At 38.3% G+C, this 25,390-nt stretch overlaps 1 protein-coding gene across 1 annotated transcript in view; it reads right to left on the bottom strand.

Moving 5' to 3' along the window:
- The window catches only part of xrn1 (5'-3' exoribonuclease 1), a 37,586-nt gene that overhangs the window by 7,718 nt on the left and 4,478 nt on the right, over positions 1-25,390 (bottom strand). Inside the window, exons 4-36 of the mRNA XM_057857888.1 lie at positions 23,544-23,653; positions 23,327-23,437; positions 23,154-23,239; positions 22,459-22,546; positions 22,220-22,388; positions 19,476-19,543; positions 19,187-19,324; positions 18,916-19,085; positions 18,340-18,429; positions 17,993-18,149; positions 17,382-17,501; positions 17,102-17,271; positions 14,936-15,053; positions 9,548-9,643; positions 9,221-9,318; positions 8,949-9,080; positions 8,564-8,726; positions 7,610-7,723; positions 7,420-7,518; positions 7,223-7,338; positions 6,966-7,112; positions 6,788-6,877; positions 5,943-6,078; positions 5,776-5,832; positions 5,459-5,591; positions 5,277-5,346; positions 4,926-5,121; positions 4,738-4,827; positions 4,541-4,624; positions 3,137-3,217; positions 2,862-3,005; positions 2,540-2,660; positions 415-578 (exon numbers count right to left, since the gene is read on the bottom strand). Of these exons, the coding sequence (XP_057713871.1) occupies positions 415-578; positions 2,540-2,660; positions 2,862-3,005; positions 3,137-3,217; positions 4,541-4,624; positions 4,738-4,827; positions 4,926-5,121; positions 5,277-5,346; positions 5,459-5,591; positions 5,776-5,832; positions 5,943-6,078; positions 6,788-6,877; positions 6,966-7,112; positions 7,223-7,338; positions 7,420-7,518; positions 7,610-7,723; positions 8,564-8,726; positions 8,949-9,080; positions 9,221-9,318; positions 9,548-9,643; positions 14,936-15,053; positions 17,102-17,271; positions 17,382-17,501; positions 17,993-18,149; positions 18,340-18,429; positions 18,916-19,085; positions 19,187-19,324; positions 19,476-19,543; positions 22,220-22,388; positions 22,459-22,546; positions 23,154-23,239; positions 23,327-23,437; positions 23,544-23,653 (3,926 nt within the window). The remainder of the gene's footprint in view (positions 1-414; positions 579-2,539; positions 2,661-2,861; positions 3,006-3,136; positions 3,218-4,540; positions 4,625-4,737; positions 4,828-4,925; positions 5,122-5,276; positions 5,347-5,458; positions 5,592-5,775; positions 5,833-5,942; positions 6,079-6,787; positions 6,878-6,965; positions 7,113-7,222; positions 7,339-7,419; positions 7,519-7,609; positions 7,724-8,563; positions 8,727-8,948; positions 9,081-9,220; positions 9,319-9,547; positions 9,644-14,935; positions 15,054-17,101; positions 17,272-17,381; positions 17,502-17,992; positions 18,150-18,339; positions 18,430-18,915; positions 19,086-19,186; positions 19,325-19,475; positions 19,544-22,219; positions 22,389-22,458; positions 22,547-23,153; positions 23,240-23,326; positions 23,438-23,543; positions 23,654-25,390) is intronic.

The raw sequence follows: 25,390 nt of genomic DNA, 5'->3' as shown, positions 1-25,390 counted from the left end.
ACAATTATATTTTGCATTTTGTTTTCTTACTGTACCGAAAATGAACCGAACCGTGACCTCAAAACCGAGGTACGTACCGAACAGAGATTTTTGTGGACCGTTACACCCCTAACTGTAACTGATGCATTTCACATTTGTGCTGTATGCTGTTTTGTTAATTCAAAACAAAGAAGAATCTGACCATTTTTCCTCGTATAATTAAAAACATACTACATCATGACAATTTTTTTCAAGCTATAAAATAAAAAAAAATATATATAAATATAAATAAAAATGCCCATATTATGATAGTTTTTTTCCCATATCGCCCAGCATGATTATACACAACTACTGTATGATGCAACCTGCTTGATATCCACCAGTGAATGAACTGAATTAATTCTATGAGCAGGTTTCAGATATGGGGCATTTTACCTGTCTGTTGTGTACATAGCTGAACTCTGGTGGCGCCATGCCTAAAGCGACACATATACGCGCCAGCTCAGACACCTTACTGGCCATCAAAGACTGGTTAACAGGGGAAACCGGCACATGAGAAGAAGATGCTACTGCATCTCCAGGAACATTCATTATCGCCGCTGTTGGGGAAAAAAAAAATGACAGTGGATTAAAACAAAGGAGAACCTCTAATAACTGTAAAAGGTACAACTGATGTGTATTTTGGGCAGATTTTTACCTGTACAGTGGTATATTTTGTTTAAATAATTATTGTACATTTTCCGTAACTCCTACAAACTTTTTTCCACTTCTCGTACATTACTCTTTGTAAGATATATTTAACTGAAATTGTCGATTTATACAACCAAAGATTTATAAAGGAAAATCTTGAAAATGATCAGGGGTGTCCAAACTTTTTCATACCGCCGTAGCAAAAGGATTGAGATCATGATTACAGTACACTGCTGGCCAAAAGTATTGGCACCCCTGCAATTCTGTCAGATAATGCTTAATTTTTCCTAGAAAATGATTGCAATTACAAATGCTTTGGTAGTGGTATCTTCATTTATTTTGCTTGCAATTAAAAAACAAAAAAGAGAATGGGAAAAAAAAAAATCATTATCATTTTACACAATACTCCAAAAATGGGCCAGACAAAAGTATTGGCACCCTTTGAAAAATCATGTGATGCTTCTCAAATTTGTGTAATTAACAGCACTTGTTACTTACCTGTGGCCTATAACAGGTGGTGGCAACAACTAAATCACACTTGCAGCCAGTTAAAATGGATCAAAGTTGACTCAACCTCTGTCCTGTGTCCTTGTGTGTACCACATTGAGCATGGAGAAAAGAAAGAACACCAAAGAAATGTCTGAGGACTTGAGAAGCAAAATTGCGAGGAAGCATGGACAATCTCAAGGCTACAAGTGCATCTCCAAAGACCTGACTGTTCCTGTGTCAACTGTGCGCAGTGTCTTCAATAAGTGTAAAGCCCATGGCACTGTGGCTAACCTTCCTAGATGTGGACGGAAAAGAAAAATTGACGACAGATTTCAACGAAAGATTGCGCGGATGGTTGATAAAGAACCTCGACCAACATCGAAACAAGTTCAAGCTCTCCTGCAGACCAAGGGTACAACAGTGTCCACAGTACTATCCGTCGGCATCTGGATGAAAAGGGACTCTATAGTCGGATACCCAGGAAGACCCCACTGCTGACCCAGAGACATAAAAAAGTCAGGCTGGAGTTTAACAAAACCTGAGAAAGCCGAAAATGTTTTGGAAGAATGTTCTTTGGTCAGATGAGACAAAAGTTGAGCTTTTTGGGAAAAGGTATCAACATACAGCGTATAGGGAAAAAAACGAGGCCTTCCCCACAGTCAAGCATTGTGGAGGTTCCCTGATGTTTTGGGGTTGCTTTGCTGCCTCTGGCACTGGACTGCATGACCGTGTGCATGGCATTATGAAGTCTGAAGACTACCAACAAATTTTGCAGCATAATGTAGGGTCCAGTGTGAGAAAGCTGGGTTTCCCTCAGAGGTCATGGGTCTTCCAGCAGAACAATGACTCAAAACACACTTCAAAAAGCACTAGAAAATAGTTTGAGAGAAAGGACTGGAGACTTCTAAAGTGGCCAGCAACGAGTCCAGACCTGAATCCAATAGAACACCTGTGGAGAGATCTGAAAATGGCAGTTTGGAGAAGGCACCCTTCAAATCTCAGAAACCTGGAGCAGTTGGCCAAAGAAGAATGGTCTAAAATTCCAGCAGAGCATTTTAAGAAACTCATTGCTGGATACCGGAAGCGGATGTTCGCAGTTATTTTGTCTAAAGGTTGTGCTACCAAGTATTGGGCTGAGGGTGACAATACTTTTGTCCGGCCCATTTTTGGAGTTCTGTGTAAAATGATAACGATTTCATTTTTTTCTCACTCTCTTTTGTGGTTTTTTTTTTTAATTGCAAGCAAAGTAAATGAAGATATTACTACCAAAGCACTTGTAATTGCAATATCTGACAGAATTGCAGGGGTGCCAATACTTTTGGCCAGCAGTGTATATAGTGACAGACATAAGACCACCATTCACATTGTAATAAAAAGCCACCTATTTTTTGGGACTTTCTTCTCTTGTTTTGCTTCTGATTGTTTGCAGTCTCTTGTTGCGAACAGCTTCCTGTTCCAGTGCCATCAATCTTAAGCATCTCTTTCAAAACCATGGTTCCCTTCTATAACACAATTGCAGTACAGTAGTATTTGTCAAAAGACACAATTGTAAATTTGAAGAAATATGATAAGCACTATTTTCCAAAACGATTATTGACACAAAAAAAAACTTTACATGAAAAAACACAATCCAACTTATAATAAAAAAGAAAAAAGATGTATTTTAAAAGAAATGTCTCTTTCAGTGTTTGACTGATTCTCACCATTGCAAAAGACTGTGGTGACAAAGGCCCATCAGACTGGGTGGTGAGTGCTTGTGAATGGACTGGACCATGATTAGCTGGAGTTTGTTGGTTGTCCTTAGAGATTTTAAGGCTGGCTAACAGGTCCTCAAACTCAGTTGATGTCTGCATGAATACATATATTAAAATACAGCACAATGAAAAGTAGTACGATTCAGATAATGCAACACTCAAGCAAATCTTGCGTTCAGGCATTACAGACTTCGAAACTACGCACTGTCCCTGTGTATGAATACCTTGTTAACAGTGTTCTGCTGAGGTAAAAGGGAATTGGCGTCATCACTTTTCTTCAACAACCTAATGAGACCAACAGAGGCCTGCAAAATATACAGAAGTACATTTAGTAAATCTGTGGACTACAGGTACAGTGATTTACATTAGCAAACAAAAAATAATCTGTTTAGAGATTATGTACAGGTTCTTCATAAATTAACATTAACAGTGCTTTTAAATGATAGTGAGAATGACGATTTAGAAAATAAAGAAATCAACATGAAAAAAACATCTATGGGGGAGGAATTTCATTTTCCGCAGCATTGTGCACAGACACAGAATATATATATATATATATATATATTGTAGAGGAGTTCCAAAAAATCGATTATTACATGCATCGCGATTCGACATGTGACGATTCGATTACGATTCAAAAAGGCTCAAAAACGATGATTTTCCCTCATAACTTTATGACAGCCGCTCGTAGCGGAACGAAATTCAAGACACGTCTGCCGCCCGGACACCGTTAACGGACGCATGCACAACTTTATGATGGATGCTCCCGGTTACTGGGAGAGAGATTTACTCTTTTTTAAAAGACTGGAAAGTAAATTTGTGTATGAGACAGGCAGAAACAGAAGTGCGACCAGGCACGCTTCTGTGCGCACATTTTTTAGAGCGAGAAGGGAGAGAGACAGTTCGTTGCTATTGGTCTTTCAGATATCCAGCTGTGGTTTCAAGTCATGTCAATTGAAAAATGTCCTGAGTCTGCTGCTAAGACCTGTGTGCGTCTATAAGAGGTGAGTACACGAACCCTCTTGTACTGTTTAGCCTTTATCGTTATTGTTTTTGAGGTGGTAATAGTTAGTGCCGAGCGCTAAGCTAATTAGCTAATTCGCAAACGTGTATTTCATATGCAGAACGTGTAAAACCATAATTAAGTACAGCGGTAACACTACAAACATGCAAAATAGTACAGAAATCTGTGAAAACAAAGTATATTGGTTAAAAGAAGGCCTATTTCTAAAGACACTTTGTTTCCAGAAGATGTAGTATCCATTCCACCTGTGTAAATTTTATTGTATTGTTGACTGAAATAAGTACTCCCTTTAAAATGGTTAATGTTTTTGCGCTTTGTTGTAAAAATAAATAAACAAAAAAGCAGTTTAAGGGCAGTTTTTGTTGTATGGGCATGTTTCCATCGTTCCTGTTGAAGCATTAGGATATTTTAAATAAATAATGGACAAAAATTTGTCCACTTTATTAATTGGAAATGTATGATGCGTCGATAATCGTGATCGTCAATACCATGATCATCGTTCAAGAATCGAATCATAGCACCCCGAATCGTAATTGAATGGAATCGTGGGGTGCCTAAGATGGCACACCCCTAATATATTGATACATTAAAAAAATATGCGTACATTATTTTGCCACTGAGCAGGAGGTTTATGGGGAGGGGCAGGGCCTTGCATAGACTCCCATACATCAACGTACGCCTCTTTACTCTGAAATGAAAAGTGTGGAAAATTTAATTAAAAAAAAAAAAAAAAAACGAAAAGAAATTGTTCTTCTCTCCATCAGTCACCGAATGCACAGTCTCCAAGGTAGACGAACTCACCTTGGCCTGTTGTTTTTGGATTGGCGCCTTAGAGGTAGCATTTTTGCTGACTTGGTAGGCAGGCTTCACACCAATGTGCTTGGAGTTATGCTATAAATTTAAAGAGTATGAGGTAAAAACAAAAGCGTGTAGGTACTCTATCGGAAATTTACAGAATCATGTTACTGAAATAAACAGAAATCTCTTACTTGCGTGGCTATGAAGGGTGAATGTGGTGAGTGGTTGAGGCTGGTCTGATGATGGTGGGAGTTGAAGTTGGGGGCAGCAGCAGGCTGGGGTTTGACAATGGCGGTGAGTTTGTGGTTTGTGGGATCCATTCGGGTACCATGCGATAGGTTAATCAGAGCACATGACGGCACTCGGTAACAACGAGGTGATGTGCACCTAAAGAAAGTAAGGTCTTCAATCTGAGGGTTCTAAACTTTATGAAGGAATTTAATCTTTTTGATATTATAAGAGCCATGAAATGACTATAAGAGCCTCAGCTGCAATGAAAAACATTTAGCTATGTGACACTCATCACATTGGGATTACCGTACCTGATGTTAAGCCCTCCTGGAAATTCTTCATCAAACAGCACCTCATAGAGAACCTCGTCTTCACGCTCAGCTGAAAGGCAAATCATTGAGTATAATATGTTAAGACTCCATCCTTCCTGAAAAGCACTCTTGCATTTCATCGCCTACAAATCCATTTGAGTGATTCCAAATTGTGCCATCACCTCCTTTAATGCCAATGATAGTGCCTCTCAGACCCAGTGGTACAGTGAAGCTCTCTCTGGCATTGATGACACGGTCAAAGAGGCGATAATCTGCATCAGGGTCGGGGACCACACCCTGTTGCTGTTCTAAGGGCTACAGAAAAATACATCAGTACAAAAATTAAAGCTGGAAATTCAGAGCTTATATTTGTGAAAGCAATGCCACCTACAACAGAATATTGATAAAATAGTACAAATACAGTATTTTAAGCTAATTAATGTAAATACTATACAGACATCATGGAAAGACATGACTATTATCAAGGAAATGTACGAACCCTAAACAGGAGATGTGGCTTGACGGTAACACGAACTTTCTTTGTACTCTTCTTCCCCTGAGGTAGATAGATGTATAAAAGAAAAAAAAAAAACATGGCAAAAGAGGAGCTGAAAGATACAGTTAAGACAATAGAGTGTTTATAGGAAAATACACTGAGTGTAGCACCTTCACTTTCTCCACAGCCTCCTCAATTTTCTCCACGATTGCAAGGTCCAGGACTTGTAAGTCACAAGATGCACGGCTAATGGAGCTTACAGGGTGACTTTTCAACCATGTCATGATTTCAGCCACCTTTTCAGCCCTGTGTGCCATAATGAAATTATGAAAATGGTTTACATTTCTAAAACGATGTGCAGGCTTACAGAAAAAAAAAATTGATGCACAACAATAGGCTCTCAGGGCAAGGAATTTCACATCCGAATAACAGTTATAATGTCTCACAATTAAATGAATAACAAGTTTAAAATAATAACAAGTGATAGCCGTTACCAAGATCTGCCTGAAATGCTGTGGCAGAACCTTTAGGGCTTGATTTACTAAAGATTTGCCCGCTAAATGGCCAATCTCAGTGGCCTATAGACCAGTTGGCAACTCGAGTCACCGCTGGTTTTGAAGACGTTTCCTACAGATTGGCCTGACGGCAGGGAGTAAATTCAAACATATCTGATTTCGTCTGAAGACATTTGGAGACTATTTACTGTCACTAGGTCACTGAGACGTGGCCTCATCATCCTCGTCATCCCACCCCCACCCCCCAAAAACCCCACAAAAAACCCCCCACAAATGTTTCATTTTCTGCAGGTCGTTTGTACTTGATTGTGTCCTATGCACACAATCAAGACACTGAAGTAGTACACGGTATCCTAGTTTGCTGACATCTGAGCTTTTCCCAAATGTAAAATAATTTTAAGGCCCAAATTACCTATTATTTTCTGTTACATGAAACCTGGAACCGAGGGCTATTTATTTTTAAATGACAGTAAGTAAGCACAAGTTAAGCATGCATTTACCCGTTGTGGTCTTCTCCAGGCCAGATATCATCTTCATAGAACACGTCATCGTGATTGTTTCTTGAAACCGTATCAAAGACCTCTGAAAATCTGTAAGAAATTCCAAAATATTTAAGCAATTCAATCCAATTCCAAGAAATATTCAAAATCACAAAAAACTGACAACATTCTGTTTTACCTTTCCAAGTATTCAGCTAAAAGCTCTTCTACAGCTGCAGAGTAAAGCCATTCCTTTTCAGTTCTCTTTGTGTATCCAGGAACCTCCTCATTTTTTTTGTTAAATTTGAGGTTCAGGCCGACATTAGCTTTTTGCTCCCCACAAGGACTAAGAATGGAGTGGAAAGGAAAGATCAGACATTCATGGTTGATTTGTGGAGGAGTGGCAACAATAGTTTTCTCTGAAAGATGTCAGTTTAAAAAGAGTGAAATAGATACTTTTTTTTTGATCCTCTGCCAATGAAGAGACTTCCCGAAACGCGAGACACAAGGTAGCTGCTGATTCCGAGACGAGATGCGACAATGTACCCAGGACTGTATTTCACACTGTACTTCTATAAAATACAAATGGCAAATACAATCAGAAAAAAAAAAACACTTTTAAACATACGTTTAGTGTAGGGATATGCACATACATGCTGGTTCTGGATCAACCCTTCAAGTTGGGGTTCATGTGGTACGTTGAAAACGACACGCACACGGCCCTCTTTGATGACATCACTCGAATCTTGCACCTGTTCAGAATACATATCAAGCGGTGCAAATGCAATTTCCATAGATGGATGAGATCCAACAGTTTAAAACTAAAAAATTGCAGTGACTGACCTCTCCCATGGCACCATAGTAGGGGTTCCCCACCATGAAAACAATGGTGTGTGGAGGATACAAGTCTTCTAAGCTTTTAAAGCAGGTCAAAGATGAATAGAAGGCCTCAATGTCCTAGAAAAAGTGATTACAGATTTCATGAGTAGATGAAGTTGTGTGAGGGTCATCATGAAGGCGGTCATTCAAATGAAATGTTTAAAAAATGTTAATTCTATGATAAACACAAAATAACAGATGGTTCAATCAGCTTGACAAAAATGAGCGGATGAGAATATAGAACAAGATATAGTACAATAATCAATGATTTTTGGGAACGCAGTTTACAACAATTGTAATCAGTGCAGACCTCTACTATTCAGAATTAAATCATTGGCTGCCACGGACAGAGATAGAGGTCATATCCATTTTAACTGGCAGGGCTGGCAGCGAATTCATCCACTGTCAGCCATCCCAGTTTCAATAGACTGTACTCCTACTAATGACAAATTACCCTAATTTTCAGACTTTAGGACGCTACTGTTTTCCATCCTCAATGTGAACCCTGCGGCTTATATATTTTTCTAGTCTAATAGGCTGCATTTCTTTTCGTGCAAATATCCCGTAATACAGTATGGACATCAGCAGCGTAAAGTGCAGCGTGGCATATATATGGAAAAATTCAGTTTGTGAAATTCGGTGGAGATAACTTTCAGTCTAGTGTGCCTATAGTCCAAAAATTACAATTATATAAATTCCCAGCTGAAGAATTAAAAGAGCCACACGATTGGGTTTCTATTAGTGTCAATGGCATTGAAAGAGTAAGGTTACTATAACACTGGCATCGAAACAAAAGTTCAGAACATTCCTAGAAAATTTCTCCACAGTTCATCAAAGAATTGAATCATAACAGTTTACTGTCGTTTTGATTTTATTCTGTGAGTTAGAGTTTATGTATTTGGGCTTGTGTGTGTATACCTTGACCACAGTTTGGTAGGCAAAAGGAAGGATCTGCTTAGCCCACTGTTTCTGCAACTCAACAACACCGTTTGGTTTGGGGATGTATTTTCTTCCCATCAGCAGCTGTCCATATAGAACCACTGTTGTTTCATTCACTACGATTCCTTTCCTCTTCAGGTAGCTACAAAATATGATATAATCGATAAATAACCTCCTTAGAAATCCAATATGTGATGTTTCTGTACCAGCGAGACCAGTACCAACACAACAAATCCAGCAAGGTTCTACTGTATTTGTTGTGTTTTAGTACTGTTTTTGCGAATGCAGGAACCAGCATATGATATAATTCTTAGCAGGATAACAAACAGTTAGGTTTGAACAAATATCTTTTTATGAGCCTTACTGTTCTGTTATTCCTTGGATGTCTTTCACCCAATCCCTCTGTTCTTTGTCTGAGAGGTAAGTAACTTTGGTGGGGGGTGAAGAAGGCCTGTCGGAGATGTTTTGGACCCTAGGTGGTTCTTCCAGAGCAAGCCTTTGAAGCATTAAAAACATTTTATTTAAAATCACTTCTTCACTAATCTACTTTGTATGATTTTGAATGAGAACCCCAGAATTAAATAAGCCTGAAGAAGCCTATGCCATTAAAAAAAACACAATCCAACAATTTCTTACTTGGTGTCTCCGTCTGACACAGCGATGATGCGCGCTTCCTCCAGATGTGGCCAGTTGACAAAAACAGACTTCCCCAGTACTTGATCAGCAACACAATGCTATGATTTATAAGATGAGATACAGGCTGCTAAGTGTGCATCCAAAACAACCTTTACATTGCTGGAGATTGCAATGGACTATAAGTGAACTGTATCACACAACCAGAGTAAACTTTTCTAATATTTTACAAATTTTTTGCGGTCATCTGAGTTAACCAAATATCAATAACATCAAAGTATTAAATACCATGAAGTATAGTGTTGTGTTATAACAAAGAGAAGCACTTACCAGTTCTTTTTCCTGACTGTGAAGGATCTCCAGCATCATATTCTCACCTCTGCTACTTTGCTGGAATACCAACACTCCACTCTTCTTCATATGGAACTAAGAACAGGTGAAAACATGAATAAGAAAACGATCAAGAAATGCCCTTTAATTTATTAAACTATTCAGTACATATACACGTAAATTAATCCATAACGATATATCGTTTAAATATCATGCGCAATAGTCCCATCGCAAGGACGTGTGATCGTTTTTTTTTTTTTTTTTTTTTTTTTTTTAAATCTCACAAACTTCATGCGCCAGCCTCCCTCCCTCTCCCAGCTCTTTTGTTCCTTAGGCACTGTGGCATTCGCTTATTAAAGTTAACGATGTGGCCAGATGGTTGTCTTTGATCTTGCCAGAGTAGCCGACTTCACATGCGCCTCATACGTCAATCATCACTTAACTTGTTAAATAGTTGCTGCGCTAGGAAGCACACACTGGAATGAATGTGTGTGTGTCTAGACGTTCAAGGCAGCTGGACATGTTATGTCGTGGCAATAAACGCTAGGAGTGATCTTGAAGAGTTTGTAATTTCTACATGTCACTCCAGGAGTCACAGCCAAGTTAGGTAAACAGAAGCATTTAATAAGCCAAGTATTTTTCTACTACAGTACTTTATTCTTGTTTAAAAATGATTTGGTGGGTGGGACAGTAATGTTTAAAACTGATCATAATTATTACATTTGAAGTGCTTAAAAACCATTTATTGAAAATATATAATATTATATAATATATGTACATTTTTTATAAAATCATACTTTGGGGAAAAAAAGTGAAAAAACATGTCTTATACCAGGGGTGGGCAAACTATTCCACAAAGGGCCGCAGTGTGTGCGGGTTTTTGTTCATACCCATCATGAGGACAGCCTTTCACCAATCCGGTTTCTTACAAGTGCAATCAGTAGATTTCAGTCAGGTGCTTCTTGTTTCCACTGATACCTCATTGGCTAAACTGTCTGTGCTGAATAAGTTTGAACAAAGACCAGGACCCACTGCGGCCCTCGAGGACCGCTTTGCCCACCCCTGTCTTATACAGTGGGGAGAACAAGTATTTGATACACTGCTGATTTTGCTGGTTTTCCCACTTGCAAGCCATTTAGAGGTCTGTAATTTATATCATAAGTTCTCTTCAACTGTGAGGGCCGGAATCTAATACAAAAATCCAGAAAATCACATTGTATAATTTTTAAATAATAAACTTGTATTTAACTGCATGAAATAAGTATTTGATACATTACCAACTAGTAAATATTTCGGCTCTTAGTTCTTTTTTAAGAACCCCTCCTGTTCTCCACTCATTACCGGAGGTAACTGCACCTGTTTGAACTTGTTACCTGCATAAAAGACACCTGTTCATATGCTCAAACAAACAAACTCCAACCTCTCCACAATGGCCAAGACCAAAGAGCTGTGTAAGGACATCAGGGATAAAATAATAGACCTCCACAAGGCTGGGATGGGCTACAGGAAAATAAGCAAGCAGCTTGGTGAGAAGGTAACAACTGTTGGAGCGATTATTAGAAAATGGAAGAAGATCAAGTTGACAGTCAATCTGCCTCGTTCTGGGGCTCCATGCAAGATCTTACCTTGTGGGGCATCACTGAGCATGAGGAAGGTGAGGGATCAGCCCAGAACTACATGGCAGGACCTGGTCAATGACCTGAAGAGAGCTGGAACCACAGTCTCGAAGAAAACCATCGGAAACACATTACGCCATCATGGATTAAAATCCTACAGCGCACGCAAGGTCCCGCTGCTGAAACCAGTGCATGTCCAGACACGTCTGAAGTTTGCCACTGACCATCTGGATGATCCAGAGGAGCAATGGGAGAAGGTCATGTGGTCGGATGAGACCAAAATTTAACTTTTTGCTTTAAACTCGGCTCGTCGTGTTTGGAGGAAAAAGAAGGATGAGTACAACCCCAAGAACACCATCCCAACCGTGAAACATGGAGGAGGAAACATTTTTTGGGGCTGCTTCTCTGCCAAGGGTACAGGACGACTGCACCATATTGAGGGGAGGATGGATGGGGCTATGTATCGCCAGATCTTGGCTGACAACCTCCTTCCTTCAGTGAGAGCCCTGAAGATAGGTCGTGGCTGGGTCTTCCAGCACGACAACGACCCAAAGCACACAGCCAAGGCAACTAAAGAGTGGCTCCGTAAGAAGCATCTTAAGGTCCTGGAGTGGCCTAGCCAGTCACCAGATCTGAACCCGAGAGAAAATCTATGAGGGAGCTGAAAGTCCGTGTTGCCCGGCAGCAGCCCCGAAACCTGAAGGCTCTGGAGAAGATCTGCATGGAGGAGTGGGCCAAAATCCCTGCTGCAGTGTGTGCAAACCTTGTCAAGGACTACAGGAAACGTTTGGTATCTGTAATAGCAAACAAAGGTTTCTGTACCAAATATTAAGTTCGATTTTTGTGATGTATGAAATATTTATTTCATGCAATTAAATGCAAATTTAATATTTAAAAGTCATACAACGTGATTTTGTGTTTTTTTGTATAGATTCCGTCCCTCACAGTTGAAGAGAACTTATGCTACAAATTACAGACCTCTACATGCTTTGCAAGTGGGAAAACCAGCAAAATCGGCAGTGTATCAAATACTTGTTCTCCCCACTGTATGTATCTCTTTCCAATGCTAAATCTGAATACAATGAACACACGCTAAAAAAAACGCTACTTTGCAGTTTTTCACTTATTGCGGCGGGTTCTAGTCCCCACTAACCGCGAAAAACGAGGGATCACTGTACACTGTGAATCATCCAAAGTCTAAAGTCATCTAGTGAAAATCTCTGAAAAAAAAAATTTATATATACTTTTATTATCGCAATATAATATCGCAATATATCGCAAAACCCCCCAAAATCGCAACAATAGTTTTTTTCCAATATCGTTCAGGCCTAACGTGAATGTAGGTAGAATAATTGTGTAATTATGTAATTGTTGTTGTTTGTTCTTCTCTTCTGTCTGCGTCTTTTGTTTCTGCCCCCCCCCACCCCCAGTAACCCCTCCTGTTCACTGCTTTCTACTAATAAATAAAACAATGAACAACCACAATGGTAGTATATCAAACTAACATGTGATACATTAAACTGTTCAGACCAAAAGGACACAGATTCCTATTTTCCATGTCTAAGCAGCTGAACAGGTTTATTAAAAAAGATGGGGGGGACAAAATTATTAAACTATACCCTAGTAAAATGTATTTTGTTAGGATCCTTGATTTTTAATATAGCAAGCATGTTCGCACACATTACGCGTTTTCCCGCCACCCCCCTTATAAATGAATGCTCCGAAAATAGCTACTCTTTGAAAAAAATTACACACCTTTATATAGTTTAATAGAGTAATAGAGTTTTTCACCTGATATGGTCTCTGGACAAGTCTAACCAATTTCTGTTGACATAAAACCTCAACAATGTATTTTTAATGTGAATCAAAACGTTTTGAGGGCACCCCATGTACTGTTTATAACAGTCAAAAAAAATACAATTATATATACAATTTAAATTATTACAGTACCACAAAACAACAGGCTGAAGGATACAATTGAAGCATAGTTCTTGTTCTTTGAACACAAGGCAAACTGGTTCCAAAGGGATTAAGACAAGGGAGCCGAATGCTACATAAGGGTCAAGCAAATCAAGGATGTATTTTATTCCAAGGCCATTAGGTGTTTTGTAGGCCATCAGTAAGGTTTTATAGTCTATCCTTTGACTCACATGAAGCCTGTGTAAAAATTCCATGACCAGTGTAATAAGGTCCAATTTTCTTATATTTGTAAGGACTCTGGAAACAGCATTCTGGACTAACTGCACTAACTGACTGATTTTGTATTAAAACCTGTAAATACACGGTTGCAATAATTCAGTCTATTAAAAACGAATGCATTTAAGTTTTTCCATATCTTGTACGGACAAACACCCCTTAATTCTGGCTATGTATTTTAGGTGGTAAAGGAAGTTTTTGTCATCTGCAATGGTATATGTAATAGGAGATGCTGTAATTTATTACACACTTTTGTGCTTTCAACAATAGGAACATTAGCCTATACAAAGCTAGAATTCTGCTCAAAAAGTAGCGGGTATTTAAAGATAATCCAACAACAATTTGCCTTTCAGACCCCGGGTATTGGTCAGCTTTCTTTCTGAAAGAAAGACGAAAAAAGGAGTCCTGTGCTAAAGAGAAAAGCAATCCCAATGACAAAGATTTTAACATGTATTTTACAAATGAAATGCCTCAATGAAACTTTTTTTCTTATGAACGGTTTTCAAAAGCTTTATTGGTGGATTTTCTCAAGTTAAAGCGCCACACAGAAATTAATAAATTTAATTGTGTAAGCAGGATGTGTGTATTCTTATTATTTAATTACAGGTGTTTTAGCTCATTTCAATTTATTTTATTTAAATGGGCCATTATCTATTTTATTATGTGTTTATTTTTTTACAAATGTGATGTAGTATTCATTTATATTGTATATTTTATGTTGTATAACTTTAGTTCCTATGTGAAAATTAGTTCCTACTTGTTTTGTTGTGGTAGGAGTGTTTTGTATTGAACACGGGGCCGTGTTGGTTATTGTTACAGCAGAGAAGACAGCAGTAAATCAACAAAGACAAGTCAACTGTGCCCCGATCTACCACTCAAGAGATCTGATGGACTCAAAAAGTAGGTTACAATTGCATATTAGTTTGAAAATCGACCGGATCCACCATATTATTACACCAGTGACTTCCGGCCCGATCCTAGCTAGTAGTATTGACGCAGGAGGGCCGCGTCTGTCGTCAAATAATAAACTCTGTCGTTCTTTTCGCGTGCGTCGCGTTGAGCCGCTTCTGGGACTCATCTAACACGCGGCCGCACTGCGACTGGTGTGCATTGGCTGATTGACTCTAACGCCAGCGTTTCACTGTGTTCTCGCTGCGGCCACAGTGTTGCGCCGTTGACGTTTCTGGGTTATAACCTACTGTCCTACCGTGTTGGTCCTCATTATAGTAGAGAAGACGGAGTAAATATAATCTACACAAAGACACTGTAACCCGATCGACTCACAGCCTCGAAAAGTAAGGGTTATATTACGTCAGAAACTCATTCGGTACGCGTCTGTTCCGAACCGAGCACCACGAACCGAAACGGTTCAATACTATTACATGTACCGTTACACCCTTATTGGGAACCACATGATTTTGGTTCAGTCAGACTCATGGTGTCCATTTGACACGAAGAAATCCCTATCTTGTGAATCACATTTGACGCACAGTGTCAGTGAGCCCTACCCACCGTTTTAATCTGCTGAGTAGTATTGTACGATCAATTCAGCCAAATGCAGTAGAATAATGTTTACCTTGTGTTTTATGTGATGCAGTGTCGGGAACCCGCAAAAATACAGAGCTGAGCGATCCACACTTCTGCGAATGCGGTTTAGTGGAACATGCCAGGCATCCATGGGAATTTTTTCTTCCCTGAAACAAAATTGGCACATTCCATATTAATTCAAATTGGTCATACCACGAAAGAGCTACTGGATAGAAACTTCCATATCAAGGCTCAAAATAACTTTCCTTTGAGGAGTAACTTTCTAAATTTTGAGAAGCAATTTTTTCAGATATTTTAACGAATGACCTGAAGAAATGGTTTATTACCTATTCATTTAATAAAAACAATATGGCAATATAACAGGCTGGGTGAAATTGGAGCAATCATTAATGAATACTTCACCATTACAGTATACTATTAAGTAGTAATTTCTTCAGGAGAAATTCAACCCGACCGGGGTGATGTGGTATGACCTTAACTCATTCACTAACAAACACATACTGCTCATAACTAAAGTACAAAAAACAGCAGAAACAAATCCTTTTTTATATTGACAGAGAGGAAGGAGTAGAAACAGGGACGTCTGGTGAAAAATGGCTGGGAGTGAACAAGTTAACCCGGCTCGTTATCAGTTTATAGGGTGCAATTACCTTTTCACCTAGAACCACAGAGGTTTGCTTTTTTTTGTCTTAATAAAAAAATGTTTAAATGAACTCTTCACTACATTTGTATTTCCTTTGGTCTTCTCTGTGTGATCTTAAAATTCGTTTGATGAACTAAAAAAAACGTTTGTAATGAATATGCAAAAAAAACACAAAAATGAGGAAGGGAGCAGATACTTTTTCCAGGCACAGTACAGTCCAAACCAAATTTACCAATTGCTTTCCTTTTTACGGTACTGTACTCAAAAGGGTTAATAGCTCTCTGCGTCTTTGAGGTCAGAACAGCTGACTATTAATTAGAAATATTCTTTATAGAGCTAAAAGTTACAAAAACTTTGGAAGTATGAAAACTAAAATGAACCACCTGAAGAGGAAACAAATAGAGATGGGAATTTTTGGGCACCTAACGATTCGATTAAGATTCAGAGGCTACGATTCGATTATAAATCGACTATTGATGCTCCCCCCCAGCTACTATCTGCTTTTAATGTTTCGTACATTAGTTACAAAAATTGTACAAAAATCCTCTCAGGCTTAAATAAACGACTATTTCAGAATCAAGTCAACAGTTCAAAAGAGTAAATAAAATACTCACGTCCCATTCTATATCAGCAGCTTTAAATTACATTCAATCAATTTAATGTTGTGAATCAACCGTTAAAGTTGTTAAAATTGCTCCCGTTATTCCATAATTTCCCTTCTGTCTACTTTCGACATGTGAAAGTTTTAAAACTGTTTCATCATTCAAAGATAGATTCAAGTCAGGATTTTGCTATTTTAGGAGTGTTTTAGATAAAAAGTTAATTAGGTCCGCTCGGAAAGTTCGCTACAGCAGCTTTCCAGAGAAGTCTGCTGTTTTAAGATGGTGGCTGTTTACTAACGCCGGCAAGTCTGTCATTTCGCATCTAGTTTTCTATACAGTACATGTGCTGCTAACGCTGCAGAGTGTCATTTCGCATCTAGTTCTTTATACATATGATATCTACTGTAGCATTATGTGGGCGTAGTTTGTAGCGGCTGTCAGCAGCAGTCAGGTATTATTGTTTTTTTTTTTTTTTTTTTATCTAGCGGCATGAGTTGAGCCAGAGCCGTGAGTTGAGCATTGTCATAACCCGGGTAATGACAAGCATGATGCTTACTTTCGGTCTGTTCTTCATTGCGTCCCGAAGACTGTGCTGACTGTGTTTTAGTTCCGCTTTACTTGGCATACTTCAATTATCGGAATTCTGATCTTTGTGAATTGTTATCGAATCTCCCACAGCCGAATCGCGAATAATCTAAGAATTGGAAATTTCTCACACCTCTAGAAACAAATAATCGAACTCAATACTTTGGTCCAAACTCTTCTGTTACCCATTTTTGCCACCTTTTCCCCTACGTGACTCAAAAAGTAGCCATTTACAATTTTACATTACAACACTAGCCCTACTGTATGACACACAGTGTCACTGTACTTGCTTACCGATTACATTTTAGAAACCTTAACGAGATTAGTCCACCAGTATAAATTAAAGGGTGATGTGTGCATCTACCTGGCATGACAATGGATGATGTTCGGGAAGTGCTGAGGAATGGTGGAGAGGTATGTGAAGTCTTTATCACGGTCATATGTATAAAGACAACACTCAGTATGATGATTCCGGGCTTTCTCTTCTTTGGTCAGCTTGGAATTGCAGCTCTCCATGGCTGCTAACAAACACCTCTGTTCAAACCAGAAGAAAAAAAAAAACATTTAACAGAGAAACGCATACAACCTTGAAAACGTTTTAACTGCTGTTTGGATTAAGTAGTTTTGATGCGTGTGTATCATACTTCATCGATGAAAGGAATTAGCACTACAGCCTCCCACTCCTGTTGCTTGCCATTCAGGTCTGTTTTGAAGTCTACAGGGTAATATTCAATGATGGGCGACATTTCACTTGTCATTAGGTGCTGGAAAACACAAAAAAGTACATTAATTATATAGAAAGACAAGATAGGTATGTGAACTCTTTGGCATTTTGTAGTGTTTGACAAAAATTGTAATACGATCATTTAAGTCACAACTATAGCCTCAAAAGTTTAAACCAAGAAAATGTATCATTTTAAGGGAAACATTTTCGCTTTAAATCATAAATTTTTTTCAGTTTAAAATGTGTCATCTATGTTCTTTTTTTGGATAAAATATTGAAACGTGGCACTTGTACATGATTTCATTCACCTTTTGGCACAATATGTATAACATCTCAACTCTTTGGTATCCGGTTTGCATATAAAATTAACAAAAATCTGATTTTTATGTACTTATTGGACGCACAAATTAAAATTAATAGTCCTACATGGGAAAAAAATAGCTATACACCTAGATCTAGTGAGGGTCCATTAACCCACATTTCAATAAATAGTACAAGGTTATGCTAAAATGGGCAAGGGTACTGTGTTACCCTGTAACATTCTGGTAATAGCTCCATGCTGGCAGAGGGCAGGACTGCTAAAAGTTGCTGGAAGGGCATGAAGGGTTTAGCAAGATCAAAGGTCAGCTTCAATCCAGAAATATTTCTGATGTCCGACAAGAAGGGTGCATAGTGGTAGGGGTAAAACCTAGAAAATGGAAAGAAACAAAACAAAAAACAAAACAGGTTTTAACAAGTTTAAACTGATGCATGTTTGGGAAATTTTAAAATCATGCACATACACCCAAACACACAAGGAAATGCACTAATTCGTACAAGAAGATATAAAGTAAGATAATACATGATCAGCTTTCTGTAAAAATGCAAAAAGTTCTCACCAGCTCCAGGATTTAACTCCATGGTAATAGTAGTGAAGAATCCACTGGATACCTTCGACATAGCATTTGGCTTGTTTTGATAGAAAATCACTGCAAAAGATTGAATACAAATATTTCCAGTTATTTTACATATAACACAGTGATATATCGACAACTAAGTTTTATTTTGAATCCCTTAAATCGGGGATGTGTAATTTACATTTTTCTGTGGGCCAAATTTAGAAACTGTGACAAAGTTGCGGGATAAAATTAAATACTTCTTAAAAAAAAAAAAATTACTGCAATCGTGCATGTTTTTTTCCTTTCTACATATACTCTGTAATGTTAAATCATCAAAACAAAATACTTTAAAAAAATGCAAAATGATAAGCGAACTTTAAAATAAACACAAAGAACCAATTTGGTTTAAAATTGTGGTTTTTATTTTTATTTTTTTAAATCTTTTTTTCTGTAGCTTTTCAAGTTCTATTTTTAATGGAAACTCATCAACAATCACTGCCTTGAAGGAGAAAATGTGTGTAAAGGAAATGTGTGGAAATTGTACATGGGTGTGCAACAAAAAAACAAAAAACTTACTCAGACACTATGTCCACCCCCATCTTGGTCATATAGTATGTGCGCTTGTATTGTCTGAACTCCGTTTCAAATATATCATCTTCCTCATCTTCGTATTCATCAGCAGGTCCTTTTCCACCATCTAAGACTTGATCAGGTGAGGTCAACACAGCTAGAGGGGGAGAGGAATCCTGTAAACACACACATACACAGTTAGTAATTGGCGCAACCAAATAGGTAGAAACATAACAGTCAATACTGGGTTAAGTTGGTTTTATCACTGCTGTCCTACCTTTTCCTTTGACATGAGTTTACTTGCGGCTTCTGCTTCTGCTGCTCTGCCAGCAGCCTCATTCAAGTATTTATTACCAACTTTACTCTCAAACCACTTCAAGTCCACAAATATTTCACTGAAATGTTCACGGTCAAACTGGACAGAGGTGGACAAATATAATATAAATCACTCTCATATCAAAATATGTTATATAATCTTATAAATATCTCCAACTGAATTATACAGAAATGCCATTTACCCGTTTTAGTTTACAAAAAGACAGAACATGTGTTTCTGAATGACGTACCTCAGAGAGTTTCTCCAAGTATTTTTCAAAGTTTCTAAGGTTAAGATGGCCATTCTCGTTCAAATAACCTGAGCATAAAAAAAAACTGTTAAATTAAAGTCAAAGACTAGATAAGTAAATTTAGTACAGCTGCAGCAACTTTGGTACATTACTTGCCTCTTTACAAATCTCATTCTGTTGCCAACCTGGTTAATTTCTTTTTTAAATTCTGCCACATTTGGAAAGAACATGCATTTGTGTGCTAAGCCAGAGAGCCAAGTAGATTGGGCTGCATCCATTAATTTTTTTTTTTTTCTCTGCCAAAGCTGAAGAAATGATCTATGAAGTGCCTGAAAGGGACCTGGCTCAAAGCACCTGGTAGTGCTCAGCGGGTGTCTGCTCAAATAATCAATCTGGATAAGGCCTGTGCAATGATGCGATATGAGAGCTTTGAACTGGTATTCCACAAAATTATAAATGCGGCACTGTATGGATTTATTTCTATTAAGTGGGTGTTTCTACAACACAACACCACAAAAAGATTTGACATAAATTTGCAGCCAAAATTCGAAGGCTGATATTCAGTAGATGTCTTACTGTAATTAAACAAGGATTATCAGGTTGCTTTCCTGGAGACATAAAGCTGAAAAACATTTCCCGATGAGACCACGAAATTCTGAGAATTTAGAGATTCTTAACTTAAACAATATCTTTAAAGGGTTAAAGTAGGGGTGTCCAAACTTTTTGCAAAGGGGGCCAGATTTTGTGAGGTAAAAATGTGGGGGGCCGACCTTGGCTGACGTCCTTTACGTAGAACAATATATTTAAGCAAATTTTAGCAAGCCATTCTGTGTGTCACATTTGCTTTATTATTTGTTTTTAATTAATAATTTCAACAATCTCGCAACTAGCCTTTGCAGAGTTATTTTTCGACTCTTGGGCTCCTGCGAAATACGGCTACTGTGAAATTAAACTAGCTTCAAGTTGCTTCAATTTCTCGCTGCGAATCTTCCCTGTAATCTTGTCGTACATGTCAGCGTGTCTTGTTTGGTAAAATCGCCATACATTGAAATCTTTAAAAACAGCGACCGTCTCTTTGCAAGTGAGGGAGACACAGTTGTTGCGTATTTTAGTGAAGAAATAGTCCAATTTCCACCTATCCTTGAAGCGTCGGCCGTCACAGTCAACTTTCTTTTTTTTTGTTGTTGTTTGTCGCCATTTTAGAAAATTGGGAGTAAAAGGTCACACGGGGTAATGTTGCTTAGAGTAATGTTGCTTTTTTTAGTGGGTAAATGAGGAGCAGCATTTAGTGTGTAAGCTACCTCATATGCTGGTAGCAGTACTGCTGACCAATTTATTAAGTCTGTGCGGGCCAGACGTTATTGATTTTTAAGACTAGGCTGGGGGCCGGATGAAATTTGACCAGGGGCCGGGCCGGACTTTGGACATGTCTGGGTTAAAGGATTATTAACATTGTTGTCAATCACCGTATTTTCCGCACTATAAGGTGCATCGGAGTATAAGGAGCACCTTTAATGAATGGCCTTTTTTCATATATAGGGCGCAGTTGTAATAGTAGTTGGGGTTCCGTTATGAATCCACTAGATAGAGCTGTGCTAAAGGGAATATCATGCTACGATTAACCAATATTGATCGATGTATAAGGCACATCGGATCATAAGGCGCACTTATAAGAAAATTGAACACTTTTAGGTAAGTCTTCTTATGCGGAAAATACGTTAATTTGACAATTGATCAGTTCAACTTTTTTCAATAAACCGATTATGTAAAACCTTACAGATTAGTGCTGTACGATGTGACAATTTACTGTATATCGCCAAATCTTCCTATCGTCATCATCAACATAAAAAAATCGATTTTAAATTTGGCCGGCAGATGACGCCTAATTTGCACTGACTTGCTAGATTGATGTGATGTGGTGAAGAAGCACCACCAGTCAGCCTCTCTATCTGCTCTCAATAGTAAGTCAAGTGGTTCCCACTGCCAACTGTATGTGAGTAATGCACACAAGAAAATTGAACACTGATAATCCACACAAAACAGACTAGGCAATTTGTTTCACTGCAAAAAATTCATTAACTAATGATACTATTCTAATTTAATATACAGCAGTCTTAAACGTCAAAACCACTAGCCACAAATATTAGTAGATAGTTAGCTATCTCTACATTTGAGCAAACATTGGTATGCCACTGTGGTGGTTCTGTTTGCATTGCATAGTGTTAGGTTGCAAACTACTGGATAGATTTCGCATTTGTGGCAGGTGAGTTTATTCTCAATTAAAAAATAAAGTTAGTTGAGGAAAAGCGGTCATGATTGTTGTATATTTCTTTCACAAACTAAATAAAAATGTACTATACTGGGCATATAAATATTGTGATATAAAAAGGCCCACAACATGATTGGAGATTTTTTTCCATATCGCACGGCACTACGTCAAACTACCAAACACCCTGCATACTCAGCACTGGTGCTCAGACCACAGTGCATATGCTGCATGTGGCATCATTTAAAAGTGTAATAAACTGAGTTTCCAACAGAATTTGTAGCCAAGTGTTGTTGCAACCAAGAATCAAACAAACAAAAAAATCTTTATTGACAATAAAGACCATTCTATTCTATTCTATTCTATTCTATTCTATTAACCTTCAGTTATCTTGGTGAACTTTATTTTTACCATATCCTGAACAAAATCACACGGGAGTGACCATGCTATAATATTATGTGATGTTTGCATTTCTCACCACCAAGGCTGGGCAGCACACTGATGTAAGTCTTATACAACAATGGCAGAGCGTCATGATTAATGTGCAGATGAGGAAGGTGAGGGATGAAGTCGTTCCCCACGAGGAAGCTCATTAGAATCCAATCATCTATTATCCGCTCCAAGTCATAATCAGAGCCCATCAGATCCTTTAAGATGAAAGGGCATACTAGTAAGAAATTATTATGTATGCCAGGATGTGAGAGTCAAACAGCCTACCTTAACCGCAGCGAACTCATAATCAATGTATTCCCTCATAAGAGACAAGTGAAGCAAATGGAACGTTGTCTCCTCTGGAGCGGTTACCCTATAATGAAACAGACAGGTATTGTTCATCAAGGACTTTTCAACTATCATGAGGTTGTGCAAACACCTATTTAAAAAATTACAGCGAACCCTCGAACTATAGGCATTTTTCCCCAAACCTTTCCAGTTTTTTTGCAGTATAATTCTTAATGTTCACATTGTGAGAGAGTTCTGGTGTGAGGCATGGTTGAAATTTGACAATACAATACTTCTTGAGAAAAGAAAAACTCATTTAACGAATTGGTCTAGTTCTCTTAAAGACTTTTCGTTTTAGCTCGCAACCAAAAATCCAATTTATTGTATATGTGGTGATGGCTCAGTACCCACACAAAGGAACGTTGCTTGGCAATTTGCGCTCTGTGGTACATTGTGGTGCTGCTTGAGAGAATTTGCAAGGAGGATCCACAAACAGAAACATGCTCTTGCAGTATTAGGCAAAACTGACGTCAGAAAGTGTCTTAAACAGGTGAGGGTTGGATGAAGTGATATTGTGCTATTTTGGTGGATGTATTCACAAGTAATGGAATGTGGACAATATATAGTTATGATATTAGAATTCGAAAAATCATGAATACAAAAGTTAAGCATTATCAATGACAAAAACAAACCTTTTCTGGGATTTCTTCCCCCCAAATCGGACCTCCTCTCTGAGCAGTGAGAAATTTGGCTCATGGCTCGTCAAACCCAACATTATCTAGTGAACAAAAACAACATGGGAATACTGAAAGACCTGACACATTGATACGAATGTGTGTCATATTGACATATAGACAAATTATACCAGGTCAGCATCCAGGCCATATAAGCAGTGTCGAGTGTTGGGGTCATGTAAAGGTCTGGCTGTCTCTGAATGTATGAATTCCATTATTTTATGTTCTCCCTCGCCAGGGGTCTGAAGAATGATGGGAAATTCTCCAAATCAGTTAGTGAATCAGCATTAGCAAGATACTGTACTGTATGTTTCTTAACCCCAAAAGTGTTAACAAATGCATACACACCTCATGACCTGATAGGTAGATTCTGACATTCTGCCAAAGTTTGTCAGTTGAGAGCTTGTTGTGGACAAAATAAGTGAGCTGCTGTTGGAGTCTGACCATAAACTCAGTGCCTGAGGGAGATAAAGTACATTAAATGAGCTGGCATCACTAATGAAAAAAATGCTATGCGTAGTTACTTATGCTAGGTTCATACTACAGGTGCACGAATACGATTTTTTCATGTTTTTCTGGCTTGAGTCAGGCATTAACTTGACGGTCTGAACGGGACAAGTCGCATAGAAGTGGACCATTTCAAATCCGATCTGAGCCAATTTCGTATGTGGTTGAAATCCGATCTGGGCCACATTTTTCAGAAAGTGACTGGCGGTCTGAACTGTCAAGACTCCCAAATCGGAAGTCATGCAGCAATTACGTCAGCAAAGAGCAAGAGGCAATTACAACATCTAGTTAGTGTTTCTTTTTAATATATTGACACAAACGAATTTCATCAGGGTAGATGGGGAACACTGGTGCACACAGTGTCCAAGCCATCTTGCTTGTTTGGAAACACGGTAAGATTTGTTTTCTTATGTTGGAAAGAGAGAATATGCAATGCTGCTTTAGCCTTTAAAGGTCTGTGCTGAGTGATCATAAGATATTAAATATAACTCCTAGCGTTAGTGTGACATAAAAGTTAGCATATGCTTCAGAATGGCGAGCATATTCTTAAAACACTGGCCAGTCTAAAGCAGAGCTACTTGAAACTTCTGGTCAGTAAATCTAGAGGAGAGCCAGTTGGCAAAATTTAGCCAACTGCCCATTTCAGCTATTTTGATTGGCAAATGATCAATTACAGGGAAATACTGATTGCTTGCAACTTCTGGCTAGACTCTAAGAATAGCAAAAAAAAAAAAAAAAAATTCCAGACTTCTCAGTATTAAATGCTTGGACATTTTTTTTTTTTTTTTGCTATTCTTAGAGTCTAGCCAGAAGTTGCAAGCAATCAGTATTTCCCTGTAATTGATTGAAAAAAAAAAAAAAAAAAAAAATCCAGACTTCTCAGTATTAAATGCTTGGACATTTTTTTTTTTTTTTTAAACATATAGTTCGTGGCATCCTGTGGGTTTAATTGAAAATGATGAACAGTGGTACTTCAACATACGGTCGTTTCAACACACGACTTTTCGATATCAGACTTAAAATTTGACTCGCCGTTTGTTTCTACATCCGATTACATGCTCGAAATACGACGATTTATGACAGCGACGCAGTTTCTTTGTTTTCATGCGAGACAGATGCACGCTGGATTTTCTTGTGAGAGAAATGAACATGGGTTCCAAGAATGTTAGTGCAGGTGGTGAAAAAAGGTAAGGCTTACCATAGAAATGAAGATGGAAATGAAAGAAAAATATGAGCGTGGTGCGCACGTCTGTAAACTGGCTCGACAATACGGCAGTGGAATGTCGACGATCTCGACGGTCCTCCTCCGACATCCGTTTGCCAGTCTTTAGAAGTTGACAATTATTATTGTGGTAACATTGCCAAAAAAAAATCTTCAGCTTCGTCAGGTTTTTAATCATTTATTTCAGGACTTGTGCAACACAACATGCCTACTGTCCGCCGCTGCTGAACAAAGTAAAAAGTCCCTCTCTCTCTCTATCCCTCTCTCTCTGTCTGTCTGTCAAGTCAGCCATGCTAGGTACAAACAGAAAACACATTCGCCACATTAGAAACCGATTTGTTACATATTACAGGTACTATTATTATTATTACTATCTTTATATTATTCCGATTTTAATTCATAATTTATTTGTTTTACACTGTGTAATTGCTATTTGCAATAGTACCAGCAGCATTTATTAAGGATT

Source organism: Corythoichthys intestinalis, chromosome 14 (genome assembly GCF_030265065.1).
Source record: "Corythoichthys intestinalis isolate RoL2023-P3 chromosome 14, ASM3026506v1, whole genome shotgun sequence".
Taxonomy (NCBI): Eukaryota; Metazoa; Chordata; class Actinopteri; order Syngnathiformes; family Syngnathidae; genus Corythoichthys; species Corythoichthys intestinalis.
This window is presented reverse-complemented; position numbering and strand designations above follow the sequence as displayed.